Below are 19,586 nucleotides of genomic sequence, written 5' to 3'. Positions count from 1 at the left end.
AACTCTGGGTGTATTTGGGACTGGGGAGACTGCAGCCTACAAGAGTGGGTGTGCCTATTGTAAGCATGTCCACAAACATGCCAGTCACTGGCTGTACAGTATCCAGGCGTATGGAAATCTCAGGACTTCCAGGACTGTGTCACTCTTAATGCCCAAGGTCAGAGGCAGAGCGAATAATATAGTTTTCCTCAATTCCTATGCCTCCCTGGGCTCTTAACCTCAATGTCTTTGCTTCATGGGCAAGAACTCTGGGACTGAGAACAAAGAGATACTGTGACCCAAGGATGGAGATTTATGACCAGCCAGGGATCCTGGTGACTCACTTAGAACAGAATTCATTTTTTGCCGGTGTTTCTTGCTACTGCGGAAAAAGTTCTCTTCACGAGGTGCTTGGCCTGAAATGGCAGAGTCGTGGGTTGATGCTCAATATTCAGGTTTTCCAGTAGCAATGGAAGGCCCAGATTTTTAAGTGGGACCACTTTATATAGATTGAGGTATAGTTAACGTGCAATAAACTGCACATACAGTGTGCACTTTGGTAAACCTAAACTTACATATACACGTAGGAAATAATCACCCACGTCATGATATCACATGATCCACAAAACTAATCTGCCCCTTCATAATCCCTCTCAATGCCTTTCCTAATACTTTCCCTCCCTTCCCTTGGCAACCATTGATTTATTTGCAATATAAACTTGTCTTTAAGGCTTTTAAGTGGAACCTTAAAAGTTAATTTGTATCAGTTTTTTCATGCAGCATAATTAGTTTGAGAGTCACCCATGTGTGTATGAATAGGTCATTCTCTTTATTGCTAAGTAATATTGTGCATGGCTATACCATGATTTATCCATTTATCTTAATTAGCATCCGGGTTTTCCCCAAATTCTAAATACTAGAAATAAAGCTGTTGCAGATATTCATGTGCAAGTCTTTGTATGGACATTTAGCTGAACATGTGTCCTATTTCTTCTTACTGATTGTAGTGAGAAGTGACCCAAGACTTGATGATTTGAGAAGTTAGCTCATCTTAGATGCTTATTGAGATTAAGAAATTCATGGTCAGGAAAGCCTGTTCTAAAGAAATAGGGGAGTGGCTACACAACCTTTTGTATAGTACCTCAGCAACACCAAAAGATCAGAGTATTCAGTCACAAAAATCTCTTTGAGACTAAGCAGGTCCCCTCAGCATAACCAAAGTTTCTAGGAAGCATAAAGTTGTCCCTCAACCATCTCAGCAAAAGCCAAGAATAGGAGATCATCTAGGAAAAAAAAATCTGTGGACTAACCTCATGGAGTGAATCTGGCATAGATAGACAGGAAACCCACAGAGTTCTTGTAAATTTTATTGTAGAAAAAAGATCTTTGGTCTAAAGGGACAATGAGGGCAGGAAGGTAAATTGTGTAGGACGACCTCCAGTATTTTACACATAGGAAACTGGCTGAAGAAACAACTGCAAGCCCTTGTTACCTTTCAGGAAAAAGGAATGTGGACTCATAATAGAACCCAGAGTACAGAGCTGTGATCCCAGTGGGCAGAGCTCTGAACCACAGATGATTTTCCCAGGCCTTAATTCCTAATGCAGTTTTTCAAGCTTGATATCAAAATTTCTAGGACTGGTGGCTCTTTTTTTCTTCTATTTTCTCCCCATTTGAAACAATGAATGAATATAACTTATCCTAGGTCTGTTCCACCATTTTAGGAGAAGAAAGCTTGTTTTTTAGTTTCATAGATCTGTGGATGCAGAGGATTTGTACCTGGGTGGGTCATACCCCGAGACTCACCCATATCTGATACTCTCTTGATCACTTAGAAAAGTATCCGGAACACAGTAGTTGCCTACTATGTGCGTGTTAAAGCAAAACACTGGATTCAGAAGAATTTTGTTTTGAAATACACGTTACCTTCTATATCACTTGCCCTCCTGTCTTAGGTAGTCACTGTCTTCCCTCCTGTGATAAAATACACTCACCAAAGTCCTCTGGCTGTAAACCATTCTTGCTCAGAGGATGTGTTATTTCATTCCCTCTGTTCCCATCCAGAGGGTCTTACATTCATCAAAAATCAGTTGATTTCTTACCCAAAGTCTTAATTCTAGTTTCTCTTCTTAATTTTACTTATGCCACTTGCTGCCAGCGGAATATGATTGCAAATAAAAGTTGTTATTTAAAAGATTCTTCATTTCAAAGCTCTGTAAAACATTTTAAAAATTAGGTCCTTACAAGAAAATTCTGAGTTTAAAGTGGGTGTTAAAAAGATAAATGATAAGAAATAACACATATTTATAACATTCTGTACTCAGAGTATTTTGAAATGTTTAGACTTCTTAAATAGTAATTGTGTTACTGCTCTTTAGCAACACCAAGGATGATACTAAATATCAGGATCCATAATAAAAATTTGAATGTATAAGCAATTATGGAAGATTATGTACTTTAGTTGTGAAAAATCTATTCTCATTTAATGTTTAATTTTTATTTTCATAATCATAGATGAGCATTTAATATGTATGTTCTCCTAGAATACTTGTTTATAAAAATTTGTTCAATTCTTTGTCTTTTATCAAACTGATGAATACTGGTCCTGAAAATTGTCAGGACAGCTTCCTCTGTTAATAGAATTTATATATTAAATATTTTAGTTGTGTTGCATTAAAAAATCTCTTTTAATATCTTTTTTTTTTAAGATGGTAAATTTTTTTGCCTCTTTTTTTTGGTATCATTAAGCATGTGGTTACTAGATTCCCCTCATTAAGTCCCCAGCACATACCCATTACAATCACTGTCCATGAGCATAGTAAGATGCTGTAGAGTCACTGCTTGTCTTCTCTGGGTTATACTGCCTTCCCCGTGCCCCCCCAACATTATGTATGCTGATCGCAATTCCCCTTATTCCCCTTCTCCCTCCCTTCGCACCCATCCTCCCCATCCCTTTCCCTTTGGTAACTGTTAGTCCATTCTTGGGTTCTGCGATTCTGCTGCTGTTTTGTTCCTTCAGTTTTTGCTTTGTTCTTATGCTCCACAGATGAGTGAAGTCATTTGGTACTTGTCTTTCTCCTCCTGGCTTATTTCACTGAACATAATACCCTCTAGCTCCTTCCATGTTGTTGCAAATGGTAGGATTTGCCCTCTTCTTATGGGTGAGTAATATTCCATTGTGTATATGTACCACACCTTCTTCATCCAATCATCTACTGATGGACACTTAGGTTGCTTCCTTTTCTTGGCTATTGTGAATAGTGTTGCGATCAACATAGGGGTGCATCTGTCTTTGGTATCCTTTCTTACAATATATTGCGAACCAAAATATGTCAAAATTGTTTTATGGTAGAACTGGGCTCAGGCAGCCAGGCAGAATTCTTCCATGAAGAAAGATACTCTTCCACCAGCTCAGTAGTTTCCTAGAAAGGGAGTAGACAGTCTGTGCAGAAAAGGAAAGATCAATGCTTGGTACCATCCCCTTTATTAATGAATCTTGAGATTTTTTTCTTGAAATGTTCTAAGCTTGTCAATGTTGGATTATTATTTTTATACTATCAGGAGGGACATATGACTTTTTATCTTGATGTGTTTCAGTTCATTCATAAGATACTTATCTTCCACAGTAAGAAACCTCTTCAAATCTGTGCCAGGCTGCTTTAAATATGACCATGTGTTTTATTATTTTTGTTACCTTTGCTACTGTCTTGTTTGAAAAAGTTTCATCCTCATCTTGTAAATTTTCTGTCCCAGGCTTGAGAGCAAGCTTCTTTTTCAAAAAGCTCTGGTTCCCTTTATGAGCAAATCATGTATGGAGTTGACAGCCTGAGTATAACAGTGCTCATTACAACTAAACCCTCTCTGTGGAAAGATTTGTAAAAAATGTATTTGTAAAAGACGCTATTATGACTACACACTGATTCTTCAAAACAAATTTAGCAATATAATGGTTTTACGTGACTTCATGGGTTTTTTTGTTGCTGTTGTTATCATTAATCTACAATTACATGAAGAACATTATGTTTACTAGGCTCCCCCCTTCGCCAAGTCCCCCCCACACACACCCCATTACAGTCACTGTCTATCAGCGTAGTAAGATGCTGTAGAATCACTACTTGTCTTCTCTGTGTTGTACAGCCCTCCCCGTGCCCCCCCCCCAACATTATACATGCTAATCGTAATGCCCCCTTTCTTTATCCCCGCCTTTGTCCCTCCCTTCCCACCCATCCTCCCCAGTCCCTTTCCCTTTGGTAACTGTTAGGCCATTGACTTCATGGTTTTTACATTTATATTTTATTATTGCTGAAAACCTTATTTCCCAGTAATACTGTTTTTATTTAATTGTATCTTTTAAAACAGTTGCAATATTTTTTGTGATTAAAGACTACAGTTTAAGAATTTTTTTCTGTCAGAGTGTTGTGTTTGATCTAGATCCCACTTGAGAGATTTGGTTAAAACTCGGGTGTTTTAAAGTGACTTAAAAACAATTTCTCTCTGCATTACACCAACTCTACCAATCTACTTCATGTTGGATCCATTTCCTTTTCAGTCCTGCAGATACTTTAAGTTATTTAATTCAGTGTTGTGACTGTTCCTGAGTAATACTAATGCAAGATTATTCAAGAGAATTCTGTTTTTCCCTCCACTCTGTTCACTTCTGTCCTCCACCTATAACCATTACATGGGTTTAGTTCTTCAACTGTTTTATTTTAAAATATATCCTTCCTCAGACAAGTAGTGATTTTACAGCATCTTACTACGCTGATGGACAGTGACTGTGAAGGGGTATGTGGGGGGGACTTGGTGAAGGGGAGAGCCGAATAAACATAATGTTCTTCATGTAATTGTAGATTAATGATACCAAAATATATATATATCCTTCCTCTTTTTAAGAAAAGTGTAGTATGTTATATATACACTCTGTACCCTGGTTTCTTTTTGCAGTTAAAATACATTCTGGTGATAACTCCATAGCAGTGTACAGAGAATTTCCACATTCAGTTGTTAGAGCTGTGGAGTTTGATAGTCTGAGTGTATGGCACAGTGCATCATCTTTTGGTACCCTCTTAATGTTTACATTGTTTTCATAATAACTGTGCCTTTTTTTAAAACAAAAGTATATGCTTTATAAAGCATAAAGTGCTTTAATAAAGAGCCTTTGTTTTCATAAAGACATTTTCAGGCTTTAAAAATCATGGTAAAATACACATAACAAAATATGATATTAACCATTTAAAAATGTATTGTTCAGTGGTGTTAAATACATTCATATTGCTGTGCACCATATAATCAGCATCATTCCCGCCCAGAACTCTCGTCATCTTACAGAACTGAAATTCTGTCCCCATAAAAATGACAACTCCCATTTCCTCCACCCCCCAGCTCCTGGCACAAACCATTTTGCTTTCTGTCCGTCTGGTCTGACTACTCTAGATACATTACAGAGGTATAATAATACTTTGTCTTCTTGTGATTGGTTTATCTTACTTAGGATGATGTACTCAATGTTCATCCATCAGTAGCATGTGTCAGAATTTTCTTCCTTTTTAAGACAATGATGTTCCATTCTATTTGTATACCACATTTGGTTTATCCACTCACCTGCCAATAAACTCTTGGATTGCTTCCATTTTTTTGGCTATTTTGAATAATGCTGCTGTGAACGTGGATGTACAGGTCCCCCTTTGAGATCCTGCCTTCCTCTTTGGGGTATATGCTTAAACGTGGTTTGCTAGACCATGTGGTGAGCCTGTAATTCTGAGGAACCACCGCTCTGCGTTCCACAGCAGCTGTGCTTTCACTTTCGCTCCGACTGTGCAGAAGGCTACCAATTTCTCCAGTTTACCAACTCTTGTTTTTTGTTTTTAATATTATCTTAGACACCTTAATGGGTATGAAGTGGTCTCATGGTCTCAGTTTGTGGGAAAATATATCAGGTTAAGCATTACACTTTTCTGGGAATAAGATTTAATATATTTCCTTCTTTGCTAGACTCTTCTGACTCCGATTAAAAACTATCCCTTAGATTGGGTGACTATCTTCCTCTGATGAAAGTTGGAATCCTGGGAAACTCCTTACTTCTTTGTTTTTCTATCTTCACTTTGGTCGCTGGAGAAAATCAGATCCACAAACCAAGTCATCAGTCACCTTGTCATAGCCAACTGCTTCATTTTCTCGAAATGGATTCTCTCAAGAAATGGCAGCTTTTGCACCAAAATACTTCCTGGATGGTGATGGGTGTAAACTTGTTTTCTATTTCCATAGAGTGGCCAGATGGGTTTCCCTCAGCACTACCTGCCTCCCTGGTGGCTCCCAGCCTTCAAGTGTGGCCCCAGTAGCTTTAAGAGGGAGGGAGAAACTCAGGATTAGAATACTAGAGTACATTGACTTCTGCTGTTCCTTTTGTTGGATACTGAATCACCGAGTAAATATACATGTCGCTACAAAGGTGTGGCCCAAGCAACAGCAAAAATATGTTTGGAAGAAATATTTAAATACTGTTCTGGGCCCACTGCAAAGTTACACGCTCACTGCCTGCAGGCATAGTATTTTTGATCGACTATGTGTTTGGTTCCCATGACCAGTGGCTCCATCGTCCCCATCTGCACAGGCACAAGCAGGGCCCAAAATACTCTCAGAGCCACATCCTCTCCCTGAGACCTTCCCACAGGGCCAGAGCCACTCAGGCCACCCCGATCTTTGTGAGCACTTTTATTTTATTCTCTCTCCTCCATGTTGGCTTTCTGTGTAACCCTAAGTATGAATCCAGCCCAGTGGCTGGTCAGCACCTCTGTGGCTTTATGCTTCCAAACATCGAGCCCCTTTGTGTTCATCGCTCATGACACGTGAGCCTCTGTGCTATTCTTTGCCTGCTGGGAAAGATTACTTTTTTTCTTAATGTGGAGTAATAACACAGCTGTCCTCAACAGGGCACTAAGTTACCCATTTCTTCCTTTATTCATATGCAAGTGTCTACTACCAGAGTAACCAAATACAAAGGGTTAGTTTCTCCCTGAGTGGGTGTCTGCTCACAGGGGGTTTACCTCTTGGTGAGCCCCAGCTCTTGGGAGAATCAGCTCTGGCTGGGCTCCGCTTGCAGGGATTGCCCACTCCCAGTTCAGCAGCCAGTGCTCACCAGCTGTTTGAAGTGTTCACATGAGGATTAGCAATTTAGAAGACTCAACTAAGCCGGATTGTAAGAAAGCAAAGTTTGTTACTTGCAGCAAGTAAGGAAAACACTGGGGTTACCCCCAAAGCATCATCCCCCGGAACTCAGCACAAGGCTGCTCCTTCAAAGGCACAAACAACTCATTACAAGTCTGGCTGGCACATAAATTAAGCAAATGAGGTGAAAACCCAGTACACATCTGATTGGTGTTCAGAAGAGAGAAGGATTCTGACTGGCCCAAACTCAGTCCTTGGCAAAGGCTTGGTGGGGGGTGAAGGATGGAGGATGAGGAGGTGAGGGTTGCTGGGGGGATGGGTACACATATCAGTAACTGGAAAGCAGTAGTAAAACTTCTTTGGGGAGTTGCAATACGTACAGGTCTGCACCCCCAGGCCTTAGTCCCATTCCTAAAGAATCCTTAAAAGGGAGAACCCCCAACCTTTCGGGCGCTCCTCTCGCTGAGGCTGCCCACACTTTCTAAGTGTGTAGCCCTTTAATCTTAAACTTTCTCCAACCTTTCGGGGACGCCTCTCTCGCTGAGGTGGCCGCACTTTTTCTCTCTTTAAGTGACTTTAAATAAAACTTTTACTCCGCTTCACTACTTGTGTCTCTGCCCTTCAATTCTTTGTTGCAGAGGGACAAGGTCCGAGGAAAACACACACGCTCCCCCAACAGAATGAGAATTACCAGACATATTTTGAACAACATCTGTATTAATTACTATGGGACAAATTAATGTTTTTTTTTAATACGAACAACACATTTATTTAGAAAAATAAACTGAAAATGCCGTTTGGTACATTTTCCCATGAAGCATAGATAAATGGCTGTAAAAAACTATTATATGTCAAATACAAATTACAAATGATATTTTTAATTAAGAGAACAAGTGGATGTCTGACAAATGTTTGGGGTACAGTTCACTGTATTTGACTTCTTGGCTATTATGATATAAAATGATCTTCACTAAAAAACCCTCTAGATCCCTTTTTCATTTATTTGACCACGCGGACGCTTTTTCATCATTATTCTGTACTTGTTTATTAATCTGAAACAAGTTCACTTTTTACTAGACACCTGATTTTTTATAGGAGAATGAGAAATTGATATTTGGAGATTTTTACATGTTTCCCTTTTGGACTATTCAAAGAAACTGCTTGTTGTCGTCTCGAAACTCCTGGGACCATCTGTGCAAATACCTTACCCTGAATGGAAGTGGCAGTGCAAATATCGGAAGTGCACTGAGAAATAATCAGTGAGAACTGACCTCCCCCCTCTCCCAACCAATATGGGGTGAAGGACTGAGTGCAGAAACTTTTCAAGCAATTGACAACAATGGTGTCATTCCATATGGCTTTGAGGGTCTACACGAGCCTGCAAACATCCTCTGCAAACAGCGACATTGTGTCCTAGCGCTGCGCGTCGCTGCGATGCTCCTCGGTTGTTTTCTTCTTGTCTACATATTTTGAGATGCTGAGTGATTCTGACTAGAGATACCTCTCTCTATACCTTCACCTTCCTAAAAGAGAAATCAGTTTATAATTTACTAGCTTAATAGCTGAATATACATTTCCTGGGATTCACACTGTGGGAATATTTATTCCCATGGTTGAAATAAAATGGGTTTGCTTTGGTTTTGGTTTTGGTTATTATGGGCTTGTTTGTTTAGTCCTACTTGTCATCTATTTCTTTTTTTTTTAATCTTGGTAATTGCTGAGTGAAGAGATTTAAGGCTGTGGCTTTTTTTCCCCCAGGGCTCTGCCCATGGCTGTCAGACTAGAGGCAGATGATTTAATGCAGACCGTATCAGTGATTATTTGTGCTCCAAAGTTGAGGGGTTTGCTGCTCTGTGGTGGACGGGTTCCTTGTTACTTCCAAATCAGATCTGGCCTCAAGAAGTCGTAATGATGAATCTGAAGTGAGACAAATGAGCTGGCATGCCTCCAAATAAAGATATTCTATCCAACCAGAAGGGGCTTAAAGGTGATCAAGACAGCCTTAATGATGTTCCCTTCAGCTTGATGAGACTTGATACAGGTTTCTTCTCGACTGTAGACTCTAACCTCCTGTTTTTATTTTTTCAGTTACGTTAGAAAACTCTTTCTCTGCCCTCTGAGATGTAAACCTTTTCTCAGCTTCTGGCCAGTTTTCCAGCCCAGGAATATCTTTTTTTTTTTTTGAGAGGACATCTCTCATATTTATTAATCAAATGGTTGTTAACAACAATAAAATTGTGTATAGGGGACTCAATGTACAATCATTAATCAACCCCAAGCCTAATTCTCGTCAGTCTCCAATCTTCTGAAGCATAACGAACAAGTTCTTATGTGGTGAACGAATTCTTACATAGTGAATAAATTCTTACATGGTGAACAGTACAAGGGCATTCATCACAGAAACTTTCGGTTTTGATCATGCATTATGACCTATAAACAATCAGGTCAAATATGAATATTCGTTTGATTTTTATACTTGATTTATATGTGAATCCCACATTTCTCCCTTATTATTATTATATTTTTTTAAATAAAATGCTGAAGTGGTAGGTAGATGCAAGATAAAGGTAGAAAACATAGTTTAGTCCTGTAAGAGGGCAAATGTAGATGATCAGGTGTGTGCCTGTAGACTAAGTATTAATCCAAGCTAGACAAGGGCAGCAAAACATCCACGGATGCAGAAGATTTCTCTCAGAACAGGGGGGGTGAGGTTCTAAGCCTCACCTCTGTTGATGCCCAATTTCTCACCTGATGGCCCCCCTGCGACTGTGCCTGTCTTAGGTTGTTCCTCCCTTGAGGAATCTTACCCGTCTCTGGCTAACCAGTCATCCTTCGGCAGCCCAGGAATATCTTGACAAATTAATGTTTTAAGTCCCTTGCAATATCCAGGAGGAAGAAAAAAAGCCATCTGTAACTTTGTGCTCTAACATGTTAAGTAAGTGTTAAAGAAGTGATTTTTTTAGCTTTAACAATACAAAAATAAAATAAGGGTATATATTTGCAAAACTAAAAGGAAAAATTGAATTAGAAATAACTAACCAATGGAATGTTTTTTAAAAGTCTTTTTAAAGAATGAGATAAAGAGCAAGGGCTCGGAAAGAAATCCAAAAACTAAGAGGATATATTTAAACCCAAATATATTAACGATTACATTAAATGGTATGGAATAAATATTCAAAGTAGCTATCAATACTTTTTGATGGCCCTAAACTCCCTTCGCAAGCGCTTTAGTTTTCATCAATAAATTTTGAGGACAAGTTTTTCATTTCTATTCAAGGAACAATTAACATTATGTGGCATTCCCCACCACCCCCACCTCCAGCAGTGGGACAGGAAACAGGAGAACACGTTCTGGGTTTGACTGGCAGGAAAGCCAGGATCTTAGGCCAAAGGGGAGCAGGGCCCACAACCCACACGCCGGAGGCCTGTTAAGGGTCGGGACGTCATTGTGATCTGCAGCATATTTTTACCCGGTAATCTCCATGTCAGCAGCATACCGTCAGGAGGAAGGAAGAAGGGTAAAGATACAAAGGGGCAGGTAACACAGGCAGGGTGGTAATAATGATCACGATAGCTGACAATGTACCAAACACGGCCACCGGCACTTTGCGACTCTTGAATCTGCACAACCCAGTGAGGTGGTTCTGTCCACACTCTTGTTCCATAGATGAGTCGCGGAGGCTTCCCTGGTTAGCAGATCCCCCAGTGAGTGCGCAGGGGAGGAAACCTGGAGGTCCTGGAGTTGCCCTGGGTCCGTCCTGGTAAGAGGTGCAGCTGCAGATGCTGCAGATTCACACGTCTAACCGCTGCCCCACAAGGCTTCCGTCCTCCGCCCGTATTCCTCGCAGGCCTAAGGGAAAGAGGGCCTCAGAAATTTAACTACCCAAGGGACCATGTCATGGGGTCAATAAGCAGGTCTGCCTGTTCTATGTCCCAGAAATTGAAGCCTTTGGCTTCACTTACTCAACATCTGTTTGTTGGGTGCTGATGGGGAAATCCATCAGGTAACAGGCCGAGCCCCACAGGCCCAGTGCCGGGGTTCTTGTTCAAGGGGTCCAAGAATGAACTTCGCCCTCAAAGGAGAGCGAGTGGGGAGGCTTTTATGAGAGCTTCTGGCTCGCGCCGGGAGGGGACGGTGGCGCGCTGTCTAGGGGGGTTGTAGGCTGCCGAGAGACAGGGGGCTAGGGATGCAGACCGGCCAGATGGTCCCAGAATGTTTATTTTTGAAGAGGTGCCAAGTTTTTTATCAGTGGTTATTTTGCACAAGAAATTCACTGCTCTGACTCTCAGGATAGCCGCTTTCTGATCAGGGAGCACATCCGTTCCGACTGCCCGCCGTAGTGGGCCTGGGAGAGTCCTGGCTCATCACCACTGTGCCAGCGTCATATAATGCTGTCCCTTCCCGCTGCTGAAGGTACCCGGGACTTGAGACAATAAACTACACGGTCATCCTAAGGTTGAGAAGAGTGTTTGGGGATCAGATTATAAATGTGGACTTGGCGAGGTTCTTCTCTGCTGCGCCTTTGCACCTTCATCTCTAAATGGAGAACGCCGCCCGGAGGGTGGTGGTGAGGGTTAAATCAGGGTCTGCGCCGGGCCCGTGTCCGGCTCCGGAGGCTCGGCAGCCGTGGTTAGTTCCAGGATTGCGATCACGGCTCGGGACAGCCCTCCTGGGCTTAAATCACAACTCCTTCACTTTGGGCAGAGTGACCTAAAACAATTTTCTTGTCCTTAGTTCCTGGGCATTACAATCCGCACACATAATGCAGGGGGGGCGCGGGGAAGGCAGCACAGCACGGAGAAGACAAGGAGGGGCTCTACAGCATCTCGCTGCGCTGATGGACAGAGACTGTAATGGGGTATCTCGGGGGGACTTGAAAACGGGGAGAAATCTAGTAACCATAATGTTACTTATGTAATTGTATATTAATGATCCCAAAATTTTTTTAAAGATATAGAAATACGAAAAATAACAAAAAAAGACTGCCTGCCTCACTTCCAAGAAGGGCTGCGTTATTGTTCTTTTGATTAAAAATGCAATCTTAGCTTTAAGACAGAATTTTTCCTAAATAAGCTGGGCCTTTGAGCAGGTGCTAAAGTCAGTCTTACAAAGGCACTGATCTGACTGACACCGTGAAGACACAGGCTATGCTGAGGTACTTTTCTTTATCTGGGGAGTATTCAAGCTTCTAGGCCAAGTTGCTCCTGGCTTTTTAGTTTTAACTGATCTCACTGAAGAATGCTTATATTCCTAGTTTGATATTTTTACTTTAGAGAATTAATGTGACTCTGGCTTGGCTTAATTGTTTAACATGGAGCTTTGGTAGGGGTCTTTTTCCGGAGGCCCTTGCCCTGCTCTGACTGTGCCCACAGTCGCTGTCTCAGGCCCACGAACACAACGGCTCCCTCCTGAGGACTGAGGGGGGAACAGTCATCTCTGGGATTCACCCCGTTATCCCATTATGCAGCTGTCCGGACTGCTCTGCCCCCTGACATGTCCCAGGCCACCCTTCCTGCACCACCTCCAGCACCACCGCCCCAGGCCAGCCCGTGGGGTTCACACTCCTGGACCACAGTGGCCCCCGCCCCCTCCTGCTAACTCTTCCCCCGGCGATCCACTCTCCCCACAGAAGCCAGAGAGAGATTTGGAGACAAAGTAGATCATGCCCTGCCTGGCCACACCACTTCCTCAGCCTCCCAGAAATAGAGGAATAAAATTTAAAGGATGTCACCATTAGGACGTGGTCAAAGGGAAACATCATGTGATTCCCGATATGATCCACTGAGGACAAGCAGCACTTCAGCTTTCTCTCGGCCAAAACCAAAACCAACAGCAAAAACCGAAAGGAAAAACCACATAAACCCCATCTAATTATAAGCCTATTTTACTGTACACCAACTGGGATATTTTACAAAACAGTGACACATATTCGTAAAGAAATAGCAAGCAAAAATGACTGAAAGGAAACCAGAGAGATTGTTTCAGGTCAATGGACACTAAACAGATATGAGAAATAAAGGCAATTTGTGATATTGAGGTTCTGGACTGGGAACCTAGATGTAAGGAACATTAATAGGCCTCTGACAACATTTGAATACAGGCTAGACTTATTCAGCGCTAGGGTACGAATATAAAATGTACTTGCTTAGGTCACTGTACTGATGTTATAAAAGATAATCATTTGTTGATTTCTCTCATTTGTGGAGTATAACAATGAAGCAAAACTGAAGAAACAAAATGGCAGCAGACTCAGAAACTCCAAGAAGGAACTAGTGGTTACCAAAGGGGAGGCTTGTGGGAGGGTGGGGGGCGGGGAGGGAGGGAGAAGGGGACTGAGGGGTATTATGTTTAGTACACATGGTGTGGGGGGTCACAGGGAGAACAGCGTGTCACAGAGAAGGCACAGTGGATCTGTGGCATCTTGCTGCACTGGTGGACAGTGACTGCATTGGGGTATGGGGGGGACTCGATAATATGGGTGAATGTAGTAGCCACATTGTTTTTTCATGTGAACCTTCATAAGAGTGCATATCAATCATACCTTAATAAAAAATCTTTTTAAAAAAAGATAATCATTTGTTCATGAAATGCACATTTTTTGCAGATATCATGGATCACGGCCCATTAGTAAAGGATTCTCCTAAGAGCAGGAACAGAGCACTATGGCTGTGCTGCGCACTAATGTTCCCTAATATACCGCAGGTCCTCTTTGGCACAACCAAGCAAGAAAATGAATACATAACAATTGGAGAAGAGAAAATAAAGCTGCTCTTCCTCACCACAGTATCCCACAGCTGTCCATCTTTACTCTAAATCTTACTCTGGACACCCTATCCATGCTTTCAAGTGCCTGGGCTCCCCCTCAGGGTTCCCTGCGTCACAGGCCCACCTCTTTCTCACACTCTACACAGTCGGATTGCTTAGGTGGGGTCTCATCAACTACAGGGTTAGTGCTATGAAGGCTAATTAATTTTTATGTTTTGTGCATAGACATCCCATGGACCTTGAATGTGCCTTAGCCACAAGATTCATGCTTTAAATGTGTGTTGAAGCCCTGAACAAAAATGACAGCTGAGATTGGCTCTTCATCTGTATCGCTCCGGATGTTTTCTCTCACTTTACTCATTCACTGTTTCTTCTTTCCCTTTCAGGACCCAATTGCTGTCCTGCATGGAGAGGAATCATATTTTGGAGACAAAACCTTAAAGGTGGCTAAGAGGCCAGCAGTCATTAGCTCAGATTCATCCTCTCATTTAATAGATATCAATGCCCTTTGCTCACCTGCTGAGTTCCTTTTTATTTTTTTCCCCTTTTTCTCAGGCATTGTTTTTCTCAGCTTTTTTTTTTTGGTCCCATCTGTTGGCAGTCTTTATTATTAAAATTTAATAGTGTTCAGTAATATACACAATTCACAGATGTTTTTCCACAGATCATCTCCACTCCCCTTGCAGATGCTGTCACTACAATTACAGGTGACATGATGATCACCAGTCATCAGGGAGGTGAGATCATGGTACCCCACACCTTTATTTCTGGGTTCAGCCACTGACAGGCCTCGGATGCTGCCCCTGCCCCGCTGTCCGGATGACAAATGCCCACTGGGTAAGTAGCGATTCTTTTCAGATAAGCAACATTTTAAGAAGCATTTTATCAGGAAATCCAGAAGTACCTCTTCTCTGTAAACTGTGTTTTCTCGGGTTGGAGCATGCAGCAATTTCATGTGTTTATTTAGGAAAGATGTCTGCTCAGAAAACTATGCACATCCTCCTGCCTTGGTGCTGCTCAGTATCTCCCCCTTGCTCCTGGTTACACCCTCTTTGTAGTTTTCTTCCCCTTTACCCTGAACCAGAGAGCCTTCACTGACAGCATTGCCATACCAGCCTGTGAGGGGCAGTTACTTGACGCAAGTGAGCTGTTGGCCACAGAGCTGGGCCCTCACATCTGAGTGGCAGGTGCTGAGTGTGTGTCCCTCTTGGGGGGTGAGGCTGTTTGGCTGCAGGAAATCTGTAATCATACGTCTTCACCTTTCTCAATGAGCAGGGGCTGTTTGCACGATACTATCAGTTAGAAAACTCAATCTCATATCCCCTCCCATTACTGGCATTCAATTCATTTGTAAAAATGAATATGGCTAAATATTATGCAAAGGAATAATCACACTTAAAAAATTATAATATAAATTTGGCCTGTCATGTTTTTTTTTATTTTTTAATGCCTTGCTGTTGTTCAACACTCCAAATTGGTCATCTCCTTCTCTCTCTCCCTCACCTTTTCCCTCTCACTCACCACCCCCACACTTAGCTAATACAGGAAGGTTCTTTTTCAGTTTTTGACCAGAGACCCTGATTGATGGGTAAGCTCCTCTACCCACCCTTGAGAGCAGAAGCCACTTAAATGGATCCTCCTTGGGTCTCCAGAGAATCCCTGTGATCTGGGAACATTACGGGCCATCACCGGCCGTGAATCTTGGCAATTCCTCAAGGGCTGCAGAATTCAGTAACCACCACAGCGCTGTCTCCATGCTTAAGGAAACTCTAATTCCCACACCATACCTATTGGCCTGAATTTTGTTATTTAAATTCATCTATGGTTTCTTCAGAATAACCCCCAGACTTTGCCCTTCCTCTTGCTCTTATTTCCCTACTTGGTTCTAGTTCTTGGGTATATTTTTGTTATACCTGTGATTTCATGTCCAGGGACCCCACAGGACTGCTGGGAGAGGGGTCAGTGCCCCCCTGCCCAGCACTGACAGCTCCACAGGTTGATGTGCACGTTTATGAAGTGTCGGCTTCTTCCCCCAGAGCTTACTGCCCACTGCCCTCTTTACTGCAATTATACAATTGAGAACGTAATGAAAATTACTGAACTATGATTACAAAAAGGAAATTCTCATTTCTTTAAATGCTAAATTAAATGCACTTAAAAATTGGAGGCTCTTAAGAAAAAGCATTGAGGGAACAGTGGGTGAGAAACCTACACAAGTGTAAAGATATAAATCTATGAGTATTCTGTACTCAGATTTCCAGAATTTTTCAGTGATCAGGATATTTTAAAGAACTATCAATTGTTTGTTTTTTAATGGTTTGGTAGAAAAGGAAAAAAATGTGAAACTCCTGCTAAAGGAATTTGACCCACAATAAAATTTAGGCAAATTAATATTTATTTTTTACAGTTAAAAATAACTGAATATCATTTCAATTTCATTGCATTTGTAATCATTTGTTAGACAAACATACTTATAAATTTTTTACTTTTTCTCAGTATTGACTCTTTATACATATGACCAGCATTCTTTTGATCATTTATCTGATTATTATCAATACATAGTTATCAATAGTTTTCTCTTTTACATTCTACATATTAGCATATTTTATTCTGGTTTAATTTTAATTTTAGTCTCATTTATATTTTATTTTTATGAAATCAAATGGCCTCTGGTCTGTGCCATATGTGTCATCTTCATCCCAAAGTGACCCCAGTCCTCTGACAGTTTTCTTGCATCCTCACTTAAATAGATATTCCATCTTGAAAATTCCATCTTTCTCTAGATCTAGAAATGGCAATACTTTTAAAGATTCTATTTTATTTTAATGAGAATATGCATTTGGAGAACACAGTCTGACTAATGACTCAGGAAAGGGCCATCGTCTGTAGATGTGTCTAATGGAAAGAGGTAATATACACATATACGGTTTAAATCAGATACAGATCAAGTTAATGTTTATTCTTCTAAACAAGTTTAATATAATTTTTACTTAAATTATTTTCCTTTCCATTTCTTTTTTTCCCTTTTGATCAAAGGGCCAGTTCTCTCTTCTGTAACATACTTATTAATTTAAATGTTATAATGTACTTATTAATTTAATTTATAATGTACAATGTTTTATTTAAGTGTAACATTTTAAGATCTTTGTAGGTATTTTGATTTGGTATATTTCAGTAGAAATCTACAGTCAAAGCTAATTTTTAAAAAGGCACTTGAAGCATAACTATTTTGTATGGTAGATTGTAAATTTATTACAGTGAGCTTTGAATATTTTCTTTTACTTTTGTCATTGAATTTGGTTGTTTTAATTTTATTTTGATATAATATTGTTTGATCATTATGTAAAATATTTGTTCAAAAGTCAAAACTATTACTCAGGTCAACCCACCTATTTCTACTTGTCCCTGTCCCTCCAGACTGTTCCATCTCTGCCTCTCTGTAGCAGCATCATTGTAAGTTTCCACTTCATTCTTTCCTGATTCTTTGTGCAGTTGCTTAGATAGATAATGTGTGTGTATTTACTGACATTTATTTATTGTTATTCCTGCACAATCATATAATTGTAGAATATTAAACACTCTTTAACCCACCTGCCTTTTTTCACCTAGGAATATATCCTGAAGGCAACTTCATAAATGGGTAGAAATGATCTTTCTCCACTTTGTGACCATAGGAAATATATTGTGTAAATGGTGCATCATTACTCAAAAAACTTCCTTTATATGGACATTTAGCGTGATTCCACATAAGACCCTCATAACCACTGCACCTGTAAGAACATACTCTGGAAGTCCCTATGGAGTGAGAAAGAGTGTTCCTAAAAGAGGGGTAATGTGTGTTCCATTGAGCAGTATAAATAGCAGAGCAGAAGAAGGTAACACATTTATGTTTGTTTATCTTTCTATCATTTCTTTATGCTCAAAATAAAATCAATATCTTCTAGGTATGAAAGACATGGATATGCCACCTTGGAAATGGGGATTATCTTCTTCGTTCAGACTGGAGTGGGGATCCTGGGAAACTCCTCCCTCCTTTTTCTCTATAACTTCTCTTTGCTCACTGGATACAAGTTGAGACCCACAGATCAGATTGTCAGCCAACTGGTCTTAGCCAATAACTTGGTCCTTTTCTCCAGAGGGATCCCACAGACCATGGCAGCTTTCGGATGGAAATCTCTCCTAGATGATGCTGGATGTAAACTTGTCTTCTATTTACACAGAGTAGCCAGAGGAGTCTCTCTTGGCACCACCTGCCTTCTAAGTGGCTTCCAGGCCTTCAAGTTTTTCCCCAGAACCTCTTGGTGGTTGGACTTCAGAAACAGATCCCCCAAATACATTGGCTTCTGTAGTTTCCTTTTATGGATCCTACAACTCTTGGTAAATATCCACATTCTTAGGAAAGTTACTGGACCAAGGAGCAGCAAAAATGCAAGTATAAAAACGAACTATGGATACTGTTCCTCACACAATCCAGATATATTCATCAGCTTTTTCCATGCAGTCCTGTTGCCTTCCATTGATCTTCTGTGTTTAGCCTTCATACTGTGGACCAGCGGGTCCGTGGTGCTTCTCCTGCACAGGCACAAGCGGCGCGTCCAATACCTTCACAGCCACAGCCTTTCCCCAAGACCTTCCCACGAGGCCAGAGCCACTCTCACCATTCTGATCCTGGTGAGCTCCTTTGTCTTATTTTATTGTCTCTCTTCCATTTTGACTCTGTGTGTTACTGTGACCGTGAACCCGAGGCAGTGGCTCACGGACACCGCTGTGCTAATAGCTTCATGTTTCCCAGCCTTCAGCCCCTTTGTGCTCATCAGCAGTGATGCCCGTATCTCTCTGCTCTTTAATTTCTGCACCAGAAAATGTTATTTTCCTAATCTTATTCAACAACTGTAAGCCTTCTCATTTCGGCAGTTGAACCAATTTTTAATTTATGTTAAAAAAAAATTTTTATTAGGTGATTATCAGGTAGTGTCCTGTAGAAGCTGTAATTCTTAGTGGTAAATAAGAAATCTTTTTAAGAGAGCAAAATAAACTACAGATCTGTATGAAACATATGACTTCCTTTTTAATAAACAAAAAACTTGTATATAAGCTCCCAGGCACACACAGAGGGGTGCACTCATGTGTAGACAGCATCCTAACAAGATAACATGATGCAAACATCGCTTTTCTCAGAGAGGTAGACTAACTAGACTTTTTACTTATAAATATACATAGAGTAGTACTCCCTAATGAACAATAATTAACTTGGTATTTTATACATTAAAAACTTTGAATGTACATTAGGGAAGAGAATGTGCAAGTATAAGACAGTTTTATATTTTGTAGCTAAAACAATTTTATGTTTTATGGATAAGACAGTGTTTCTTACTGAGTGGGGCACAGTCACGGACTAACAGGAAGGAGAGACGTTTTTCGGTGCGGACCAGAGCCCGGAGATCTGTGCCCGTCTGCTCCAGAGCTGCCCAGTACGCTCCCTGTTTGCTCCAGGATGGCCCTACGGTCTCTTTTTCAGTCCTGCACCAAACCTATTGATACACAAAAACATCCAGGCTGCATGCATTTAAAGTACAATAAGATAATATTTATTCGCGTCCAGCTACCGGTGGAAGTCCACTAGAGTTGATTTCATGGATTCTGAAATAATGCTTAAATAACGATCGCTCTTTAAGTG

General features: G+C 40.9%; 1 protein-coding gene across 3 annotated transcripts; it reads left to right on the top strand.

Annotated features, from left to right (window-relative positions):
* Nucleotides 1–14,153: 14,153 nt before the first annotated feature.
* LOC108386910 (vomeronasal type-1 receptor 1-like) lies at nt 14,154–19,215 on the top strand. Of its 3 annotated transcripts, XM_073226036.1 has the most exons (3): nt 14,154–14,352; nt 14,596–14,746; nt 17,327–19,215. In XM_073226036.1, exon 3 carries the CDS (start codon nt 17,825–17,827, stop codon nt 18,803–18,805), a length of 981 nt encoding a protein of 326 aa, XP_073082137.1. In that variant the 5' UTR covers nt 14,154–14,352; nt 14,596–14,746; nt 17,327–17,824; the 3' UTR covers nt 18,806–19,215. The 3 variants fall into 3 exon arrangements, with proteins under 3 accessions (XP_073082137.1, XP_017500486.3, XP_073082136.1); XM_017644997.3 differs by having other exon boundaries at nt 14,154–14,746; nt 17,854–19,215; XM_073226035.1 differs by having other exon boundaries at nt 14,154–14,746.
* The last annotated feature ends 371 nt before the right edge of the window (nt 19,216–19,586 follow it).

The sequence above is a fragment of the Manis javanica genome, chromosome 17, assembly GCF_040802235.1.
Source record: "Manis javanica isolate MJ-LG chromosome 17, MJ_LKY, whole genome shotgun sequence".
Taxonomy (NCBI): Eukaryota; Metazoa; Chordata; class Mammalia; order Pholidota; family Manidae; genus Manis; species Manis javanica.
Note: the sequence above shows the minus strand (reverse complement) of the source record. Positions and strands in the feature narration are given on the sequence as shown.

Bases quoted from the DNA above. Each gene is read 5' to 3' on its own strand.
- LOC108386910 (XM_073226036.1), top strand. From the start codon at position 17,825: ATGCTCAAAATAAAATCAATATCTTCTAGGTATGAAAGACATGGATAT.